At 43.6% G+C, this 23,732-nt stretch overlaps 2 protein-coding genes across 3 annotated transcripts; one reads left to right on the top strand and one right to left on the bottom strand.

The window, feature by feature from the left end:
* Window positions 1-584: 584 nt before the first annotated feature.
* Window positions 585-6,317, bottom strand: GNG5 (G protein subunit gamma 5). The gene is made up of 3 exons (XM_075287235.1): window positions 6,155-6,317; window positions 3,167-3,309; window positions 585-815 (listed from the first exon to the last, which is right to left on the bottom strand). Exons 1-2 carry the CDS (start codon window positions 6,233-6,235, stop codon window positions 3,184-3,186), a joined length of 207 nt encoding a protein of 68 aa, XP_075143336.1. The 5' UTR covers window positions 6,236-6,317; the 3' UTR covers window positions 585-815; window positions 3,167-3,183.
* Window positions 6,318-10,487: 4,170 nt separating this feature from the next.
* SPATA1 (spermatogenesis associated 1) lies at window positions 10,488-23,080 on the top strand. 2 transcript variants are annotated; one of them, XM_075286227.1, is made up of 12 exons: window positions 10,488-10,601; window positions 15,955-16,061; window positions 16,954-17,071; window positions 17,783-17,836; window positions 18,059-18,380; window positions 18,834-18,978; window positions 19,092-19,152; window positions 20,136-20,229; window positions 20,663-20,788; window positions 21,259-21,437; window positions 22,464-22,562; window positions 22,940-23,080. In XM_075286227.1, the coding sequence occupies exons 1-12, from the start codon at window positions 10,545-10,547 to the stop codon at window positions 23,042-23,044; spliced, it is 1,467 nt and encodes a 488-aa protein (XP_075142328.1). In that variant the 5' UTR covers window positions 10,488-10,544; the 3' UTR covers window positions 23,045-23,080. The 2 variants fall into 2 exon arrangements, with proteins under 2 accessions (XP_075142328.1, XP_075142327.1); XM_075286226.1 differs by having other exon boundaries at window positions 18,059-18,389.
* Window positions 23,081-23,732: the final 652 nt, after the last annotated feature.

The raw sequence follows: 23,732 nt of genomic DNA, 5'->3' as shown, positions 1-23,732 counted from the left end.
GTTACAAAAGGTGCTCAATAATTATATGTAACTAGCTGTGAAGAGGAGGACAAAAGGCCGAAATGGGACTGACCCCATCTGGGGCAAGTCATGTGATAGGGGGAGCCATGTAAGGCTGTTTAATTATAGTTTGATTCTTATTATTCAGTCCTGTACTATAAACTGGTTACAGACTGAAAATAAGTCTCATCTGGACATGCACTAATGGGGATTGATCAGGACAGGACATCTTTCTTCCTCCTAGAGGCATGGGGGCCATCTGCAAATCACCCATCCCATGGGGCCCCCCACCCATGTGATATGTGGTCAATCCTAATATAAGAATTCCTAAAATGCCTTTAAATTTTTACCAGAATGAAACATTAAAATAAACCTGTAGTTCCTCGAGTCTTGCAGATTAGGGTCACATACAGCCAGCCATAATCCATATTACTGTACAACACTCCAACCAAGCAACTTATGGCGACTTAAGGAAATGCAGGAGATTCTTATTTTGAAGACCTCATTCAGACCTTGGAATTTGCCTTGGTTTTGGCAATCTGAATGCAGGCTTAGAAGGTGCTACATGAACCCACACCGAGGAGAACGTAAAAGGAAACATTTATTAGTCACCAGTGTATAAAATGGATTTTTCTTTTTAAAAAGATGAACGCAAATGACTGCAGATCGCTCACGACGGAGAGGTAGATGTTAAACTTTTCCTCGACAGAAATATACAATAGAAAAAAAAACTTGGCACATCCCAGGGGTCAACTGTGTGGAGTTATACAGAGCGGCGGGTTCTTCAACTAACTGTGATCCAGCTAAAGTGAAATCTGGGGGAAAAAAAATAGAAATGAGAAGAATTAAGAATTTACCAGTCTATTATTATTGGGGTGTTCTAGATTAGGCTGGACTCTAATGATGCTGCTAGCCTGGGCCATTAGATGCGTAGTCCATGAAGGATTTGCAAACAAAATATCGCAGCAATCTAAGCCTTAGGCCGGGGCCCCATGGGACGTAAACACCACGATTTGCCCGCAGTGGAGACGCTGTGGGAAAAATTGCAGAGTTGTACAGTGCAAGCAAAGGGGATGGGATTCTTGCGAATCCCATGCCCACGTTGCGGAAGAAATCGCAGCGCGGACACGCCGTTGCAGCTTTGCAAATTGCAGCTCTTCAATTATATCTACGGAAATGCCGGCGGCTTTCCCGTAGATATAATGTTAAGAAAAGTCCGCAGAGGAACTTTCTCTTAAAAGCACTGCAGAAAGAACCGCAATGCGTTCACACAGTGGTTCTTTCCGCAGCGCTTTAGCACTGCGATTACGGCCCATGGGGCCTTAGCCCCCGCACTGCAGAAAAGCTGTTTTTTTTTTTTTTTTTTTAAGCAAAAGTCACAAGTGGCTTCAAAAGGAATAGGAAATTTAAAAGGAAGTTCTCATACTTCTCCCTTCTGCTCAATCCATACCTGAATTTTGCTAAAAAAAAAAAAAAAAATGTAGCAAAATAGACAACATAAAACATTTTTTCCGCAACTTTATCCTCTGTTCAGTTTTAGTTTCAAAAGGGTGGACACCCGCTATACTATGCCACTGAATTTTGGTTATTCACATATCACCAGCCCAGAACGGATGGTGCACAGTTAGTGACTAGAGAAGAGCGAATAGTATTCAAAACTCTAGTTTCGAATACCTCGATCCCCTAGGAATGAATGGACGCGGCCGAACACTAAGGAGTTAAAGGGGTTGGCCACCTTCAGACCAATATTGACAAATAAATGTACAATAAAAAGATATACAATTTTCCAATATACTTTCTGTATCAATTCCTCACGGTTTACTAGATCTCTGCTTGCTGTCATTCATTCTGTTACTTCTATTGGATGAAACGCTGACCATGGTCATGTGATTTACGGTCCATGGTCATGTGATGAGCACACAGGTGCACAGCTAATTACCAGGCAGATGTCTGATTATTGTGCTGTGACTATAACGAGCGGCACCTGTGTGCTCATCACATGACCATGGTCAGAGTTTTATCCTATAGAAGTAACAGAATGAATGACAGAAAGCAGAGATCTAGAAATCCGTGAGGGGGGAGTCCCCACTGCTACTCGAGAACACGATCCTGCGACGCCTCTATCTTTGGCTGGATCCTCCCCTTCTCTGTCGTCTTCCTCCTGCGTCACCTCCGACACCTGCGCAGTTGGTTCTGCCATTGAGACACTAGTAGAGCCGACTGCGCACTCGGCTCTACTAGTGTCTCAATGGCAGAACCAACTGCGCAGGCGTCGGAGGTGACACAGGAGGAAGACAGAGAAGGGGAGGATCCAGCCAAAGATAGAGGCGTTGCAGGATCGTGTTCTCGAGCAGCAGTGGGGACGTCCCCATCGCTGCCAGAGAACTAATTTGTATACCGGTAAAAAACGGTATTTCTAAGGAACGGCGCGGCGGAGATCACATCTAAAGGTAAGAGACGAAAAGCCTTTCTAAAGGCTATTCCGATGTCTTATCCACAAAAAAAGGTTTTAATGGTAGAATCCCTTTAAAGGGGCTCTATCAGCAAAATCATGATGATAGAGCCCCACATATGCGTGAATAGCCTTTAAAAAGGCTATCCAGGCACCGTAAATGTTATATTAAACTACCCCCCCCCCCCCTCCGATTTAAAATAATAACCTAAAAAAGAATGTGCTCTACTTACGGATCGTACACGCAGGGTGTGTCGTCTTCTTCACCTCTTCTTCTTCCGACGTCCTCCGGTCCCGTCCTCCTCTGGCGCTCGCGAGAGGACACTGATAGAAAAAAATAGCCTGGGCGCATGCGCAGTAGCGTGCGGCTTCTACTACTGCGCATGCGCCCAGGCTATTTTTTTTTTTTATTCAACCTCCGTTCGCGAGTGCCGGAGGAAGACGGGACCCGAGGACATCGGAGGAAGAAGAGGCGTGGATGAAGATGAAGACACACCCTGAATGCCCGCCAAGCGTGCACGTTCGGTAAGTAGATCACATTCTTTTTTAGGTTATTATTTTAAAACGGGGGGGGGGGGGGGTGTTTGCTGATAGAGCCCATTTAAGGCTTACACATTATTCCTGTAGCGATCAGCCCAGGTAGGTGGCGCTAGTGAGCATAACTCATAAGCAAGTGTTAAAATCATAGGCGTCAGTAGAGTCTTGTTAACTTACCTTTGACAAAGACAAATTTACAGGAAAGAGCAAACTTTTGGGGGTCGGAAAGGGTTTGTGCTTGAGGAAATTCCAGTTAATAAGGGATCGTGTTGTGCATTGTTCATGCAGAACTGCTTCAGATCAGCGGCGGCCTGGGAAACCTGCAAGATAAGAAGTGAAGACAGTGACTGTGAGCCAATGCACATCAGTCCAAAGAAGTGATAAGAGTCACTATTCTTAGTAGAGGAAGGGGGTGGGCTAAAGACTTTCTACAGTGTTTTTTTTTAAGCCATTGCCTTTAAGGAGACAAAACATGGTTTTCCATATAACTTGTTCTAGACGCAAAATCTGTGACTGTGAATACAAGTTAGCCAGGCTCGGGCTATTTTACCTGGTTAAGACCAAATATTTAGGGGATTTTTTTTGTATGTGTGGTTTTGAGGGGCAAAACGACAGTCTAGGACCCAGCCGCTCACGCAGTTCTGGCCCCTCTGACCTCGAGGGGCACCGAATCATGGTGGCCCCCAAGGCTGTGACTACAGCACTCTCTCCACCAGTCCCATAGACAATAATGGAGGAGCTCTTCTTCACGGTGGTCATGTACTGAGGACAACAGTGATCAATGGGGGCCTATGAACGGATGGTAAAAGTTTTTTGGATAACCCCTTATGGCGCGGTTCACATCTGTATTCGGGTTTCTGCACGAAACATCTGGAGAGAAAAGTAATATTTACAGGACTTCTCTCTACATCTTTTGCGCAGAGACCCCATTATAGTCTATGGGGTCCGCGGGTTTCCCAGGTAACCGCTATAGGTTTCTGTTTAGGGGCCCCAAGCAGACTCCCCGAACAGAAACCCAAACACAGATGGGAATCGGGCCTAAGGTTAATGCCAAACACAGTGTCCCGCAGCAAAAAAAACAAACACCACGGGAAAAACCGTGGCGGCAACAAATCATATTTTTTCCCGCTTTTCACAGGTCTCTGCAGACTTTCTGCTCCAATTATACAGAGAAACTGCCAGCTTTTCTGTAGATATAATTGACATGACTTCCAAAACCGTGACGGGCAATCCGTGGCATTTACGCGTCGTGAAGCCCCGGCCTAAAGGGGTTCTCTAGTGAGTGTTTAAAGGGATTCTACCATTAAAACCTCTTCTTTTGTGGATAAGACGTCGGAATAGTCCATAGAAAGGCTATTAGTCTCTTACCTTTAGATGTGATCGCCGCCGCGCCGTTCCTTAGAAATACCGGTTTTTACTGGTGTGCAAATTAGTTCTCTGGCAGCGATGGGGGCGGGCCCCAGCACTGAAAATGCACTGCTGCTCGAGAACACGATCCTGCGACGCCTCTATCTTCGGCTGGATCCTCCCCTTCTCTGTCGTCTTCCTCCTGCGTCACCTCCGATGCCTGCGCAGTTGGCCCTGCCAGTGAGACACCAGCCGAGTGCGAATGCCGGCCGGCGGCCATTTTTGGGAGACTGCTCCTGCATTGAACTACAAGAGCAAGAGCGGTCTCCCAAAAATGGCCACCGGCCAGCATGCGCAGTCAGCTCTAGTAGTGTCTGGCAGAGCCAACTGCGCAGGCGTCGGAGGTGACGCAGAAGAAAGACCACAGAGATGGGGAGGATCCAGCCGAAGATAGAGGCATCGCAGGATCGTGTTCTTGAGCAGCAGTGGGGACACCCCCATCGCATTTTCAGCGCTGGGTCCCGCCCCCATCGCTGCGAGAGAACTAATTTACATACCGGTAAAAACTGGTATTTCTAAGGAACGGCGCAGCGGAGATCACATCTAAAGGTAACAGACGAATAGCCTTTCTAAAGGCTATTCCGACGTCTTATCCACACAAAAAAAGAGGTTTTAATGGTAGAATCCCTTTAATACGCTTGTACTTGTGACAATCTGCAGGTTTCCAGGTTGGATCCAACCCTGGGTCAGGAGACAGAAGCCAGTAAGGGCACATTTGGTTAAATATGGCATAAACTGGATGGCCCTCATACACAAAGGGCAATGAGACCAGAAAATTCAGTCCATGCATTAGTGGATTTCCTAGGTCTGGCCTAGCCAGGAGTTGAGACTGGTCGTGCATATAGTCTGCACTATATACAGTACAGGACTAGGTTCGGACTAGAAAGTCTGGACAACCTATACACTGGATTTTTCGGTTCCCCGTGAACCTGGAAACCTCATAGATGGATTAAGCAATTGTTAAGTGCGAGCGCCATCTTAAGAGATGGATTACAGCAATACTGAGGAATAACAGTAGTCTCCACTATTACAACATCTCAACTTTTCTCTACCTCACTTTGGGCCTGGTGTGTTTGACCCTGTTTTAACCTTATCCCCTATCCAGATTTTGCAGTCATGTGATGTGCGTTACAGTCATGGACAGTGCGCCATCCTGCTTATTTATGGGTGGCGTGCTGTGGTCGATCCGTTTTTACATTGTAATGTCTCAGATGAACGCACGGACGCCATACCTGGAATACGTATGCAAACTGTGCGAGTGTGACTTAAGCCAAGGCCCCATATAGCCTCAGCCAAACAACGCTGCGTCCTGTTTTTTGTTTTTCTCTCTGCAGCGCCTTTTCTGCCTCTATCATTAGCCAAAATCTCATTTACTTTGCAGGGTTTTTTTGCCGCAGCATTTCCGTTGCGACCAAAACAATGCATTTTTGCAATGTGGGGCCCGGGGCCTAAGGCTTTACTAGGTGCCCACCAGTCTCTTGTATACAAGGCCTGCCATGCTTTACTATTGGCCTGAGCGGATACAGTTTTGTCTATGGGAACATTTATATAGAGGGAAATAGCAACAAAAACCGGTAAAGTGTATACAATATAGGAGATACAATATATCACATGCACATGTACAGGTATATAACAATACATGCCCGGCCTATAGTAAATACAGCTTAGCTGCTCCCCTCCCCCACTCCCTGGGAGGAAGTTTGGGGCCGCTCCATTTGTGAGTCTTGGGTCCTATATTTGCAGGGCGCCCCCTCTCACCTTCACCCTGTTAATGCCGGCCTCCACCCTCAGCTGCTGCACCACTTTCTTCATAGCGGACACGTTCGTTGCTCCCGACATGTTGGCTGTAAAACTTTCCGCCCAACTTTTCCGCTGTGTCTTCTACTCGCCAGAGGCCGCGCATGCGCTGTAGTGCACAACTACCCCCCCCCCCCCGGGCGGACAGGGGCGGGGCAGAGCGCGCGGCCGACTCCTAGACTAGCGGGGCCGCGCGTCCTGTGTGGGAGGAGGAAGAGGGGACAGGAAGGGCGGGAAAGCTGCTGTTGTTGTTTCTCGTTTCCTGAGAGACTTTTTTTGTCGCTTGTCATGAGGGCAGATATTATAGTGACCCTCCTCAGCAGACATGGGAGCTGACTTATTTATAGATCTGGAAGCTTCTGTGTGAAAATAGGGGGAAAAAAAGTAATAAATGTAATAAATATTATACTGTGGTGACTTCATTTACGGGATTGGGGCGCTTATATGGCATCTGTAGCCGATATCTGGTGTATGTGCCGAAGCGTATATGTATATATAAGCGCCACTTATGTGACAGAAGCCAAAGATACCTTCTATGTGGTACAGAGTCGTTGCTATACCTGTCCGCTTGCTATATGGGGCAGTCTAGTCAACGACAATTCTATGCAAAGCCACCTCGTAAAAACACAATAATATAAAGTAATAGACTGTTCCTTACCACATCCATAGAGCCATAGATGAAGCTCGAGGTGCCAAACCAACCCTCCGGACCAAGGAGGGTAATCCACACGGACGGGTTGAGAGAAGGAGATGGCTTGCAACACTCATTATATTAAAATTCCACTTTTAATTTAGTCCATTAACAATACAGTATCCAGACAAAAGCAAAAAGTGACAGAAAAAAATCATAACATGAATGCGTTACGAACAAACGCTAACGCGTTTCGAGGTATCCATACCCCTTAGTCATAGCGTATACAGTGAAAAACTACATGCATTTAAAGAGGACCTTTCACCACTTTTGGGCACAGGCAGTGTTATATACTGCTGGAAAGCTGACAGTGCGCTGATTTCAGCACACTGTCGGCTTTCCCGATCCGTGCCCGGTGTAAAGCGCTATCGGTCCCGGGACCGTAGCGCTTTAGCGTTAGAAGGGCGTTTCTGACCATTAGCCAGAGACGTCCTTCTGCCTCGCGGCGCCAATCGCGCTGTGCTGTGGAGCCGGGAGGAACGCCCCCTCCCTCTGCTCACACAGCTCGTCCATAGACGAGCATTATCAGGAGAGGGAGGGGGCGTTCCTCCCCGCACCACTGTACAGCGCGATTGGCGCCGCGAGGCAGAAGGACGTCTCTGGCTAATGGTCAGAAACGCCCTTCTGACACTAAAGCGCTACGGTCCCGGGACCGATAGCGCTTTACACCGGGCACGGATCGGGAAAGCCGACAGTGCGCTGAAATCAGCGCACTGTCAGCTTTCCAGCAGTATATAACACTGCCTGTGCCCAAAAGTGGTGAAAGGTCCTCTTAAATAGGGTCTACGGGTGTGTCCTACACCGATGTTCAATAATCCGCTAATTACCTGGTGTTTGTTGACACCTCGTAAAAACGTACACTGCGCAGTACACGTTTTTCTAACCAAATAACCTAAGGGCGACGTAGGTCACATATACGTATAGCAAATGGCCAGTAGTCATAACAAAATGGTAAAAAAGAAGAATATCCTGACTGTATATATTTTTCTATGCCACAAACAGCGCCAAGTGGAGGGTTGTTTTAAACCTTTAGGGCTCATTCACACGGGGCAAGAGGGGGCGGATTTTGGCGCTGAATCCACGTCATAATCCGCCCCCTCACAATGGAGGTCTATGTAGACCTCTAGCTTCCTTTTTTCCATGAGCGGGAACAAGCGAGCTGTCCTTTCTTCAGGCGGACTCCGCGGCTGATTCAGTCCCGGCGTCCACCTCGCAGCAGCACCCTCCGGTCTAGGCCTACTCCGGAGGGGGAAGCCGCGACCGTCGTGGCAGGCGCATTTTGTACCAATTCTGACGCGGTTTCCTGCATCAGAATCAGGACGAAAATGCGTGGGAATTATCCCCGTTTGCACTAGCCCTTATAAGCATTTTATAGATGTCTATTAGAGATGAGCGAGTACTATTCGAAACTCATAGGAATGAATGGACGCAGCCGGCATGCAGGGGCTTAAGCGGCCGGCCGCCGGCAAAGTCTGCGTCCCATCCCCTTCCATTCATTCCTATGGGTGCGTGCTATTCGAAACAGCCGTTTCAAATAATACTCGCTCATCTCTAATGTCTATACATTATGTAAGGTTCACACCAGCGCTGGCCTATTTGTTCTGGTCCAGATCAGGGGATCTGGAAAATATCAGTAACGCACAGATTCCAACGTACCCCATTAACTGTAATAGGATTTGTCGGGAGCCCATACTTTTAAACTAAAACCACAAGACAAAAAAAGTCAGATTTGTAGGATTTTGACCCTTTGTAATGCAGGTTGCACACTGGACCATACAACCAGGAAAGCCTTGGCAAAGACCAGATGACTGTGGCCAATTTGGGCTAAAGGTGGCTCGGGACTGCACAGGTTACATGTCCTATAGGCTATTCCAACGCGTAACACCTGGAGCAAAAATGAATGGGGCAATACAGCAGGTTAAAGACTTCCTATACACAGGAAAGACTAAAATCCCCCGTAGCAAAAACCACATGTATATGAACGGATTTCCCCTGGTTCAATTTCATCTCTCTGCCATTTTGTTGCCTTTGACATTCAGGTCTCAGGTATCTCCCAGACACTCTGAGGATCCTTCACCTGGGATTAGGTTACCTTCTACCAGCAGTCTTTATAATACCTTTGACATCGACATGGCTTCAGGTTACTCAAACCATTCATAGGAATAGATCACCTGTTACTGCAAATACAAAACCTTGTACAGTGATATACAGATCGGGAGCCTTGTTATTGGAAAAATAGTGTGAACAGTAGTCAGAACTCAACTCGCCGGAGCAGAGGAAGTAGTTGCAAAGACACCTAGCACATAATATGTCTGCACTGTCTCAAAACAGGATGTTTCCGTGCCAAGCTGCCAAGAAAGAAAAAAATCCTAAAATGTGTATATACATATAGAATCCTTTATTCCAGAATAAATGAAACATGTTTGGGCTATTATGCAATATTGGATAGACATATAACAGGATTTAAAGAGTTTTTTTGGCCAAAAACTGATGTTTTATTATGACGTGATCAGTATATGACACCCAGACCCTGCCCAGATCAGCTTTTCTAGAAGCTTCCGGGTGCCAGAAGCTGCTAGTGGATGGGAAGCACATGCAGTCTTAAAGGTCTATCATTAGATTTTCCGTTTTTTAGATAAACATGTGCCTGAATAGCCTTTAAAAAGGCTATTCAGGTGCTGCTAACCGTTTTTGAACTCCCCCCCCCCCCCGTTTTTCTGAATGACTGTTAAAATGTATATGCGAATGAACCTACCGTGCATGGTGGGCGTTCCATGCACCCCCTGCGTCATAGCTTGTTCACGCCCTTCTCTCTTCTTTGACGTCCTCCTCCTTGCGATTTACCGCCTCCTGCCCGGTGGTTTTGAGATCGAAATCTCGCGCATGCGCAGTAGCGCTACTGTGCATGCTCCCGTGCCATTTTTGTGTAGAGAACTGCTCAGTTCCCCTGAGAAGTACGCGAGCGTGCTGTGCATGCGCAGTATGCTTGGCAATGTTCTCTACAGGAAAATGGCGCTGGAGCGTGCGCAGGGAGCGCTACTGCGCATGCGCGAGATTTTGATCGAAAACGGGGGCTGGAGATAGTGAATCGCAAGGAGGAGGACATCAAAGAAAAAAGGAGGGCGTGAACCAGCTATGATGCTTGCCTGTTTTACCAAGAATACCAGACAATCCAAGTGCACGTTACTCTATTAGTACCAATACTCTGCACCCCCTCTATGATGTGTATACGCCCCGGTAGAGACAACCCCTTTCATTGGTGGCTTAGTATATTTGCAGCCCAGAATTGTTAGCTTTATAGTATTAGTTGCCTGGATCTGGATTACTGGTGTATTAATCTGCCCATAACCAAGCCCCTAATTATAAAATTCCAACCCCACAACAAAGTAGAGCGAGTAGTCACCTAACTACAGAGGCATCCCGCACACTTGTACGACACACAACAAAACAAAGCTTATCTTGGCTTGTGCTGCGCTATGCAGACATTACAGAGTCGAGGTCCTGTGTATTTAGGGTGTGTCAGGCCTGTGCCCATACACAGGTACATGCCGGCTCACTGAATGCACCACTCGCTACTCTATGCTGAGACCCAGGACTGAATAGATCCTATTAGATATTTACTATCAGGATGTTGAGGTTAACTTTGGGTTTTTATTCGTCATGGACAGCGATCAAGTTCAAACTCCAATGAATCAGACAAGGCCGTCGACAGCCGGGGTGAGAGCTGAGAGATTTCTCAGAGTTTCACTGTGTAGTTGTTACTGGTGTGGAAGTCTTATATTTGGTGGATCCATATGGGAATGGGAGATGGTGTAATATGATGTATGAATGGATTTCGGTCAATGTCTGCAGTACATGGAGGGCTTGGAGATAGTAACCTGGGGAGTGGGCACAGTAAGGGCCCAAGAACTAGGTGGTCTCATTTCCATCCTGCGATCACTATGGATGATAGAAGAGGGTGGGGACAATAGCTTGTAATCCCATCCTAAGTTTTGCTACGGCATGCACCCTATGGTTATTTCTGCTGTGTGCACCATGCCTTCCTGCTGTCCTGTGATGTCACAGTGTGTATTAGTGCTGTCCCGTAACATTATAGTGTGTATTATCACTTCGCTATGAAATAAATACAGTAGTTACAAAATTGTGAGAGCTTGGCGAACAGTGTTCCTCATTTATAAAGAGAAGTGTTCCTCATCAGATATGAGCCACAACCTCTGCCAATTCTGGGCTATGAAGACTGACATGATTAGCACCAGTCTTTATAAATATGCCTGTACTATAACATCACTGTGTGCATTATCTCTGTACTGTGACATCACTGTGTGTATTATCCCTGTACTGTGACATCACTGTGTGTATTATCCCTGTACTGTGACATCACTGTGTGTATTATCCTGTACTATAACATCACTGTGTGCATTATCTCTGTACTGTGACATCACTGTGTGTATTATACCTGTACTGTGACATCACTGTGTGTATTATCCCTGTACTGTGACATCACTGTGTGTATTATCCTGTACTATAACATCACTGTGTGCATTATCTCTGTACTGTGACATCACTGTGTGTATTATCCCTGTACTGTGACATCACTGTGTGTATTATCCCTGTACTGTGACATCACTGTGTGTGTTATCCCTGTACTATGACATCACTGTGTGTATTATCCCTGTACTATGACATCACTGTGTGTATTATCCCTGTACTGTGACATCACTGTGTGTATTATCTCTGTACTGTGACATCACTGTGTGTATTATCCCTGTACTGTGACATCACTGTGTGTATTATCCCTGTACTGTGACATCACTGTGTGTATTATCTCTGTACTGTGACATCACTGTGTGTATTATCTCTGTACTGTGACATCACTGTGTGTATTATCCTGTACTGTGACATCACTGTGTGTATTATCCCTGTACTGTGACATCACTGTGTGTATTATCCCTGTACTGTGACATCACTGTGTGTATTATCTCTGTACTGTGACATCACTGTGTGTATTATCCTGTACTGTGACATCACTGTGTGTATTATCCCTGTACTGTGACATCACTGTGTGTATTATCCTGTACTGTGACATCACTGTGTGTATTATCCCTGTACTGTGACATCACTGTGTGTATTATCCCTGTACTGTGACATCACTGTGTGTATTATCCCTTTACTGTGACATCACTGTTTGTATTATCCCTGTACTGACATCACTGTGTGTATTATCCCTGTACTGACATCACTGTGTGTATTATCTCTGTACTGTGACATCACTGTGTGTATTATCCCTGTACTGTGACATCACTGTGTGTATTATCCCTTTAATGTGACATCACTGTTTGTATTATCCCTGTACTGTGACATCACTGTGTGTATTATCTCTGTACTGTGACATCACTGTGTTTATTATCCCTGTACTGTGACATCACTGTGTGTATTATCCTGTACTGTGACATCACTGTGTGTATTATCCTGTACTGTGACATCACTGTGTGTATTATCCGTATACTGTGACATTACTGTGTGTATTATCTCTGTACTGTGACATCACTGTGTGTATTATCTCTGTACTGTGACATCACTGTGTGTATTATCCCTGTACTGTGACATCACTGTGTGTATTATCCCTTTACTGTGACATCACTGTTTGTATTATCCCTGTACTGTGACATCACTGTGTGTATTATCTCTGTACTGTGACATCACTGTGTGTATTATCTCTGTACTGTGACATCACTGTGTGTATTATCCCTGTACTGTGACATCACTGTGTGTATTATCCCTGTACTGTGACATCACTGTGTGTATTATCCTGTACTGTGACATCACTGTGTGTATTATCTCTGTACTGTGACATCACTGTGTGTATTATCTCTGTACTGTGACATCACTGTGTGTATTATCCCTGTACTGTGACATCACTGTGTGTATTATCCCTGTACTGTGACATCACTGTGTGTATTATCCCTGTACTGTGACATCACTGTGTGTATTATCTCTGTACTGTGACATCACTGTGTGTATTATCCCTGTACTGTGACATCACTGTGTGTATTATCCCTGTACTGTGACATCACTGTGTGTATTATCCCTTTACTGTGACATCACTGTGTGTATTATCCCTGTACTGTGACATCACTGTGTGTATTATCCCTGTACTGTGACATCACTGTGTGTATTATCTCTGTACTGTGACATCACTGTGTGTATTATCTCTGTACTGTGACATCACTGTGTGTATTATCCCTGTACTGTGACATCACTGTGTGTATTATCCCTGTACTGTGACATCACTGTGTGTATTATCCTGTACTGTGACATCACTGTGTGTATTATCTCTGTACTGTGACATCACTGTGTGTATTATCTCTGTACTGTGACATCACTGTGTGTATTATCCCTGTACTGTGACATCACTGTGTGTATTATCTCTGTACTGTGACATCACTGTGTGTATTATCTCTGTACTGTGACATCACTGTGTGTATTATCCCTGTACTGTGACATCACTGTGTGTATTATCCCTGTACTGTGACATCACTGTGTGTATTATCCTGTACTGTGACATCACTGTGTGTATTATCTCTGTACTGTGACATCACTGTGTGTATTATCTCTGTACTGTGACATCACTGTGTGTATTATCCCTGTACTGTGACATCACTGTGTGTATTATCCCTGTACTGTGACATCACTGTGTGTATTATCCCTGTACTGTGACATCACTGTGTGTATTATCTCTGTACTGTGACATCACTGTGTGTATTATCCCTGTACTGTGACATCACTGTGTGTATTATCCCTGTACTGTGACATCACTGTGTGTATTATCCCTGTACTGTGACATCACTGTGTGTATTATCCCTTTACTGTGACATCACTGTGTGTATTATCCCTGTACTGTGACATCACTGTGTGTATTATCCCTGTACTGTGACATCACTGTGTGTATTATCTCTGTACTGTGACATCACTGTGTGTATTATCTCTGTACTGTGACATCACTGTGTGTATTATCCCTGTACTGTGACATCACTGTGTGTATTATCCCTGTACTGTGACATCACTGTGTGTATTATCCTGTACTGTGACATCACTGTGTGTATTATCTCTGTACTGTGACATCACTGTGTGTATTATCTCTGTACTGTGACATCACTGTGTGTATTATCCCTGTACTGTGACATCACTGTGTGTATTATCCCTGTACTGTGACATCACTGTGTGTATTATCTCTGTACTGTGACATCACTGTGTGTATTATCCCTGTACTGTGACATCACTGTGTGTATTATCCCTTTACTGTGACATCACTGTTTGTATTATCCCTGTACTGACATCACTGTGTGTATTATCCCTGTATTGTGACATCACTGTGTGTATTATCTCTGTACTGTGACATCACTGTGTGTATTATCCCTGTACTGTGACATCACTGTGTGTATTATCCCTTTACTGTGACATCACTGTTTGTATTATCCCTGTACTGTGACATCACTGTGTTTATTATCTCTGTACTGTGACATCACTGTGTGTATTATCCCTGTACTGTGACATCACTGTTTGTATTATCCCTGTACTGTGACATCACTGTGTGTATTATCCCTGTACTGTGACATCACTGTGTGTATTATCCTGTACTGTGACATCACTGTGTGTATTATCCCTGTACTGTGACATCACTGTGTGTATTATCCCAGTACTGTGACATCACTGATGACTTTTAGATGTGGCCATTGTTTTCACCTAGTATCAGGGACCTTCTGTAAGTCAGCATGCCATATATGAGAATATTCTGGAGTCGTAGCTTGTGTTAGTGGTGACTACTAGAGGGAAATAACCTTTTTACCTTGTGCCGATGCCTAAACTTCTGTGAATATTGTTCCCCCCTCACTTTTATACCACATGGGCAGTTATCTTACAATGTTGGTGATACTTGGAGAGCTCGAGGAAAAACACAGATTCCTGTTACTGCACTGGTGAAAAATATATTATTTTTTTTAAATTCTTTGACAAAACGTCTCAAAATTTCCTTGAGTAAATCCGATGCAGTATAAATGATCGTAAAGAGGAATTGAACACAGTGGCAGGAAAATAAATTTTTAGTTCTCAAAACAAATCCCAGGGAGTAAATTCCCATTCACTATTAATCACCTGCTATTGTTCACTTAGAAGGGTTCCGCAGATACGATGACTATGCAGATACTACGCTTGGTGCATGGTAACTGACTACCATACACTGTGCCAATTTTTGGATGACTCACAAAGCACACAAAGTTCTTCTAGAGACCAAGTAGTATATAGATGTCCAGTCTCTTGGGTGCTAATGGGATTGTACTCACTTCCTGGTCTAGAAAGGTGGTAAATTCTTGGTTCATTTATTGAGGAGGTGTGAACATCAATGGTGTAGTAATAAGCATCTAATGAAGATACCTGGTGGGCCAGTGGGAAAGCCTCAGGTGACCAGTAGGCTTGCACCTTGGCGCTAGGGACCTAGAACGAGAATGTGCTGCCCCAAAAGACATGTGTCCAGTCCTTTGGTGATCCACTGGTCTCATGTCTAGCCTCTTGTAGTCTACAGGTTTCTTTCCCAGTCTGTGGTGGCCATGTGGTTGCATGTTCGTGTACTAGCCAAAGACACATCATCTTGGCCAATGTCAGACTAAGGTTCCTTGGACTCACCACATAAAATGTTGTTGGAGGCCCATTGTCCAACAACATCTTAGAACTAAACTTTAGTACCTTTCAAAATTGGATGTCCTCCACTAGACTATTGTTAGAGCTTGGCCCCACTGGAAGGTCCTCTGGTAGTCTGATGGGCCAGTCCAGCGCTGACCATAGCGCCCATAATTGTATGTTCTGCCATCTGATGTCTGACGTGTGAAGGTCTGTTTCTTTATAAGCCAATGTTAGGTTCCATATATATAGGCAATGAAATCTAGTGTATATGGGAAATGTTCATTCTGGAATGGAGGCCTGAGTCACATTTGTTGATGGAGATGATAGTTCAGAATATATTAGACCTATATGTTCCTCAGTCACTTATAGTATATATGTCATTCTGTAATTCCAGCTGATAGAGCTACATGTCTACCTGGTGCCAGAGGATGTATGGAACCCCAAATTAAATAAAGTTCCTATTGATGTGATCTGGAGATTTATTTCACTGGGATTCATTAGGTAAGAGTTCTGTGTACCGTATGTGATAACCACATCATCATCGCCAGTGGTTTACTTCTTATATCTGTTTTTTATTATTTATATATAAAGGGGTCCTCCATGTTTGAAATTGTTTTTCTCTACAATGCCCTTGTTGACTGTGAGCCCACAATCTATTATAGATCCTAATTTTAGACACAAGGACTCGATTTCGGTTCCTGAAACACTTGGCTTTTATTGAAGATGTGAATGGCCATACATTTCCCCTGTAGTGGCCACTACTGGAGAGATGCGTTATTACAGGGTGTCCATTAAACTGAATAGACAACTGTGTAATAAATGGTCATGCTGAGTCCCCCAGAACAGAAGCAAGTCTGCTGTGACTGTCGACATCCTTTAAGGAGACCCCCAATCACGATTTCATCTCTAGTCTGCTGTCTTCCATATATATTAGATTGTTGGCAGTTCCCATTGAAATAGGAAAAAATATCTGCTAAGGCCGTGTAGACATCTGCGTCAGAGTCGGTCACAGATAACACTAAGCATAATTACTATTTTTGCGGTCAAACTCTGTCACTCCGGTCCCCCAAATGGACCTCAGTAACAGAGAGCCAGCGCTGGTGTCAATCTAACCCTTATAATGGTATCCATACATGAATCTTTCCAGCCTGATAGTACTGTATGTCCACCATATTACTTCCCTTGTCTGATAAAACCTTAACTGGGATTTAGTCTTTATTTAGATGGTCAAAGTGGTCAAAAATCTTTATTCCTTTGCCTGTACATTTTGGGCCTGTGAATGGCCATACTGAAAAAAAAAAAAAAAAAACTTGTTGTTGGACTATAACATGTGTGAGTAGGGTATACTCTTTATAGCTGGAGTGCTCCCTCTATAATCGCTGAATCTTTTTAGGGTCCCGCCTGATATGAAGCTGCGGACGCTGAGAGACAGGCTTCTTGAATTCTTGGTGGAGGATGCGGTCACAGACAAGTTTGTGTTCTTGAAGTCGGTTGGGAGCAGTCTCGCTGTGGTAACGTTATATTGCCCAGGATTTAGGAGGATTTTCTCTACCTGTATACCTATTATTTGAACACTGAAGTAGTTTTGACCTAAAACAGCCACACAGGGGAGGAACCTTTTGCATTATGCAAATTATGTATCTTTTTGGGTGGGTGTGTAACATGGTTGGACTCACTTCATTTGCCCGGTGGACGCACCGTCTAAACTTCGTCTGTATCTTTATTCATCTGTACGAAATATCGATACTTGATAAATCTAAAAATAATCTAGATAACTGTGTACGACATGATGCTCCAGTTCTCTGCTCCATCTACCAATCCTCAATCCTGGCAACATTCTGACATTGTTTGGTGGCCAAATATTTGCACAGTTTCCGGGAGATGTGGTTTCACAAGCTTTGCACAACTCCTCTTCATAGCGTTGACGTTGAGCTCTCTATTGACGTGTATGCAGGGAGTCGGCAGGACATTGGCTTCATTGTATATAATAATTATTGGAGTCTCGCTGCATTGTATTACACTATAAAGAAAGTGAGGCTATAAGGGCTCAAGTGACAGAACAATGGTCTCATTTATCACATCTAATAGGATGGTTTTTATCTTACTAGAGCTACATAGGAAATAAATTTGAGTTCTGATGGGCGACAAGATATGTTCTACTTATAGACGGTTTTGATAAGTGACAAATGTCTTACACTCCATGTATATTTTCTTATGTACAGGTAAAGTCAAGGCAGGAATACGAATTGAAGCTGAAGTCATTTGCTCCTCCTTACGTAAGTAGACTTCAACGCTATGAGATATTGTCATGTCCTTGGTCACAGACAGTATCCTCATAAGTGGGCCGTCTGCCAAAAACTGCCTGCAAATACCGATCTGATATTGATCATCTATTCTTACCTTATCCTATCTAAATACAATCCTTTAAGTTGCAGAAAATCCTTCATGTTTAACATGACACCACTATGCATGATGTGAATGTGCCCTTTGTATGGCAGGCTCGTGAACCTGAATTATATCTGCTCCCTGGCGGCAATAATGAAGGAAGTATATACAGCTCCACCATCACTCCAGACCAGCATCAGTCTCAGGCCGAATACTCTGCCTCTGAGGACTCGGAAGCTCGTGTCGATGTTCTTACCAAGGAAAGGACTACAATTCAGCCTATCAATGAGAACAATACAGCCATGTCCCAACCGGTCCAGGATGGAGGCAGAAGCTACATATGGAATAAGAAGAGACAGAACATGGTGCCTGTTACAAGCCAGATGCAATATCAAGTTCAGATTGAGAACAGCAGTATATTACCTCTCTTGAATGGTATATACGGTATCTACTCTTATCTATATCATAGATATTTCAGGGACATGCGTCACTTGTATAAATGTATATAGTGCAGAGAAAAGTAAACTGACCCTTAGTGTTTTATTTCCTCATCTTCCAATCTTTCTTTTTCCATTGAATGCTCACTGGTGCTTGCACTTGTCCGTAAATGGTCCCTACCTCTGCTCCATCTCCCCTCTCACAGCAGATAGTCTCACAGCCAGGGACAGAGAGAAACTGCAGCTGCATCCCCCCCACACTGTTTTTTATTTGCTATGGATGGATTTTTAGGGGGCGGATGACATTATGTATAGACTGCATGAATGTATACAAAGGGGATCTATAGACTGCAGGAAGGTGATGAATATACCACTTTCTAAGTTTCATGTCTTGATGACAATCTTAATACATTTATTTTATTGTATACTACATTTATTATATTTTATCTAGGAAACGTCTCTAATGTTCTCGATAAGAAGTCAGAAGTTGTCAGTTCAGAGGACACCAAAAAATTGTCTTCGAGAAACCTGACTGGTGATTCTGGGATTGAAGATTCGCTCCCGGGTGGAGACAATGGACGTTCTCCAAGGAAAAGGTATAAAGATAACTTGTCACCAATGCTAATGTTTAGACGCCAACCACTGACCACCGGCCACAATCCACTGTCTGTATATTGATGCTATGATCTCGCATTTCCATTACTTTCAGACAAGAAAAACCTGTTAAAGAAAATCCTGCAAATAGACAGTCAAGAAAGGAAAACAGTCAGGTATTAAGAATCACGCATTGAAGATCAAGGGAGTATTGTGGTTTTAGGAAGTAATAATATTCTTTGTATATTTAACAGTCTGGTATTTATTCTTCATGGTTCTCAAGATTTCAGCTGGCTGTTATTCAGTGGGCACTTTAAGCCCGGTGCCCCATGGTACAGAAACGCAACTTTTTTTGTTGCAGTTTTTGATGTGTTTTTTGAGACAAAGCCAGAAGTGGATTGAGAAGATGGGAGAAGTATAAGTTTTTCCTTTAATTTTCCCATTCCTTATGTAGCCACTGCTGGGTTTGGCTCAAAAAACTGCAGCAAAATCTGCAACTAAAAAAAAAAAAACATCTTAGGGGGCTTAGCCTTAAAGGGGTATGCCAGCTGCAACACATTACCCCCTATACTACTGTGAGCGCAATCCATTCTAAGTATCACCGTATTGAAGTCCAAATGAATAAAGTTGCTGTATAAGCTAGCTTAGAGAAACACACACACACACACACACACACCTATTGTATATATAGTGAGTTCTGCTTTAATGGAGGGAAAAAGGTAGTCTAAGTACAGTGTATAGACAAAGAACAGGTTGGACTAGTATAATTAGCATAACATGATTGGTGGCAAAGTTGTTAAATAGTTCTGGCACATGGCTATTGGATAAACAGGAGAGGAGCCATATCACATTAAGGTTTCTGAGGGGGCCACCCTAGCTCATGGATTTCCCTGTTCCTCTGTAAATAAGTTCAAGTCTGCTAGCAATATTCTTGTATATCATAGGCAGCATGGTGGCTCAGTGGTTAGCACTACAGACTTTCAGCGCTGGAGTCCTGGGTTTGAATCCTACCAAGGACAACATCTGCAAGGAGTTTGTATGTTCTCTCTGTGTTTGTGTGGATTTCCTCCCATACTCCAATGACATACTCATAGGGGAAAAATCTTGTATATCATATATACTCTGTACATGTTCCACATCTGATCATATGTTTTTACAGTTTGGTGATACTCACTACCAGCCTCCACCCTCTCCACCACTTCTACCAGATTTCCCAACGATTGAGTCTCCAAAATCCCAGATTCCGTCACACAGTAAGTACGGATGATGATATGACAAGTCACTACTTATTACATTACAAAAACATGGGTTTACAAGCAGATTTTAGTACTTAAAGGGGTTGTCCTATTTGTACAATCCCTGCTTGTATAAAGGGTCCCCCAAAGTAAACTGATGACAGATTTTCATGCCGTAGGAAACCGCAGCAGTAAGCTGATATCTGCTAGGGAACCTGCTAGCAAATGTTCAATTTTCCCACAGCACCACAACAGGCGATACTGTGTATTACATCAAAATCAATGTGCTGTCTGTGTAATGGACCAACAAAGTGGGTCCTCCAAAGAGGGACACTCTCTGAGTAACAGAAGGAGGTCCTGATTGTCCGACGTGAAAATACATTTTCTAAAATAGTTGGATTTACTCAGTTCCCAGTTTACAGTCCAGATGCAAACTTTTATCCCATTTTAGGTGAAACAATTCTAGAAAAACTGAATATTATAAAAGAAGAACGGATCCAACTGGAGAAATCCCGGGAGGAGCTAATAAAACGGATCAAATCTCTGCTGGAACAGCACAAACTTAGACGCCAGCAAGGTAATAGTCTATGTAATACACTGCATGAAAGATCAGATCCTGCTTATGTTCTTGTAGTCTGGGGATACCAACAGGTGCACTGTTATAATTTTTCTCTCCACATTTTACAGGCAGAAACCAGGTGAAACCCGGCGGACCCTATTATAGTCTATGGGGTCTGCAGGTTTTCACAAGTAACTGCTGTTTCCGTTTTTTGGGTCCTCAAGCAGACCCGAAGAATGAAAACCTGAATGCAGATGTGAACCTTGTGTTAAATGGTGTAGTAAATTCCCCTCTTCTGCTGATCATCTCCATCTTCATAGGCGGCTAGAAGGGGTGGGACGTAGCAAGAGGTGGGGCTGAACAATCTTTTGTCCTCCTGCTCCAGCCAGTTGTCTTGCAGTCTGATACGGGATAGTGATGATGAAGACCTGGGGAGGGGGTTACATGGCCAAGAGGAGTCTTTTATATTGTTAATTTTCATTTGCTAGCCAGAGATTCCTGGAAAAAAAAGTATTTTGAAACAAAGAAAGAGACATCGGCCTTAGAAGAGAGGCTGAACAAGCTGAAAAATGAAATGGACACTTACTACCAGAGGCTGTTGACACAGCTGGCAGCTCGAGACAGCAAAAAACGTGCAAAGCACCCAACCCTTGCTGCTAACTCAAAGGTATCTATAGCTATACATGACAAAGAAAGGGAATCAGATTGTCAATGTAGTCTATTAGTAAGTGACATTAGAAAACATTGCCCCAATACTAGAGAACATCAATTGACTTTCTGCATGATATGTGATCACAGATTGTACCCGCATAATGACCAGCATCTCATGTGAATTGTGTAAGATGTTGAATGCAATGTGAGTTCTTTAAAGAAACAATTCAGTTTAAAAATTGTATCACTCCTTATAAATGAGCTTTAGTGGATAACTTACTGACAGCTATGCTGTAAAGTTATGTGCTCCCCCCGGAGCTGTGACCTCCTCTCTGTTCCTCTGAAACAGTTTTTCTTGTATGCACAGGAGGCTACACTCTCAATCTAGGTCTATGGGAGTCGGATTGAGATAGATTTGCAGTGTGAGTTTGACCTCCTATTTATACAGGGAACATCGTGTGCAGAGAGGAGGTCAGTGTTTCACGTCACATTAAAACTGGCACTAAGTTATTACGTAACATTACACTACACATAGACTCATTTTTAAATGGAGGACATTTTTCTTTTTATTGGAGTGCTTCTTCTAGGTGAATATCTACCTTTAGGGCCTTCACACGGAGTTTACGCTCCGTGCATTCTGTGTACGCTCGGTGTATCATGTACATTTTACACGTGTAAAAATACACGTGTACAATGTAGTTAGCCATCGAGTTCAATGGCATGTTCGGATAACACGCGTCTTTTTGCACGCGTTATACAAACATGCCATTGAACTCAATAGCTAACTACATTTTACACGTGTAAAATGTACAGAATACACCGAGGGTACACAGAATACACGGAGCGTAAACTCCGTGTGAAGGGGCCCTTATATAGCTTTCCTGACCACATGCAGCCGTTGAATTGAGTAGTTGCATAGTATGCAGTAAGTGCCCTCTAGTGGTGAGCAGTAGTAGCTTTCACAGGGGTTGCTAGCTAGCTTTCTACATAACACATTTGATCTTCACTCATAAGTAACATTTGTATTCTCCTTCCTGTACAGAATTCTCTAATAATGACAATAACCACAAAACAACATGAAATTGACCAGCTGAAACGCAAGGTGGATAACGCCAGGATCAAGCTTGTCATTGAAATTAAGGTAACTTTTCACTTGCAAACACATGGTGAGAAAATACAATATGGTGAGATTATGTGATGTTTATGACCTTTGGTCCTCCGGTGAGCAATAAAGCCACGGTCACCACTCGGTCACTGGCTGGCTGACTACTCACTTGTCCGGGGACACACATGGAGGATCTCCGCTGGATCACTGGCTGAATGGAGAGGCGAGTATTCTGAATTTGTTACTTCAAGTATTATTATGAGTCTGAGTGTGTCTAGTTACACTCAATTGGGAGTTACATAAAGTGCTGTAGGTCAGAGGTCGGTCAAACATTGTTGATCTCCTCTGGATACACTGAGTCCTTTATATCCATTACAAAGTGTAACATCAAGGTCTCCTTTTCTGTATTTCAGATGAGAAAACAGGCATCCTCTGATCTGAATGTTCTGAAAGCCGAACTAGCCCAGAAGAAGGCGCAAGCTGGGTTATCGAGTCCTCCCCCATTGTACTTAGTATGAGGCCCCATCCATGTAGAGTGATTCTTTACGTTTAATCTCTCTCAGATATTTATTATTCTTATCCAGTGAAGGGTTTTCTACCCATATACCTGTTTGTACATTTATAGAGTATTAATATAAGGCTGTCTTGGCTTAAGGCTTGGGAGACTTACATTTTGTTTTTTTACTAACTGAAAGGAAAATTAGTTGGTATTTGCTTTTTTTTTCAAATCCATGTTTTTTATGATCATAAATTTATTTTTAATTCCAATTTTTGTACATGATTATGGGAGGTGGAAATTTTGCCTCAGTTGCTTCTCTGCTCTTTGGAAAATAATTCAGAGATTTGCTTCGGGATCCAGGTGGACCATAAGAGCTGGAGTTGTTCATTGACTTCTACAGGAGTGTTGTGGGCATGCTCTGTGACCTGTGCAGAGGTCATTTTGCATGTAGTGGGAGGGAACTGTTATCATCACCTCCTGTTTAGCTATATAGTTTGTTACCATTTATTGTAGTCCTTCCTGCGGTGATAAGGAAATGATGGCTAACAAGTGATCGCTACAGAAGAGGAAGTGTCAGCCAGTACACTGCTAACATTAAAACTTGTATTAAACAATAAATTATTTCCTAATGACATATTCCCTTTAAAGGGTACCTGAGTGTTCATGAAAGGTTGAAGGGTCTTGCTTGGGCGTACATGGTGTCCTAT

The sequence above is a fragment of the Leptodactylus fuscus genome, chromosome 9 (assembly GCF_031893055.1).
Source record: "Leptodactylus fuscus isolate aLepFus1 chromosome 9, aLepFus1.hap2, whole genome shotgun sequence".
In the NCBI taxonomy this organism is placed as follows: Eukaryota; Metazoa; Chordata; class Amphibia; order Anura; family Leptodactylidae; genus Leptodactylus; species Leptodactylus fuscus.
The sequence above is the reverse complement of the archived record's forward strand: the minus strand, read 5'-3'. Positions and strand labels throughout refer to the sequence as shown.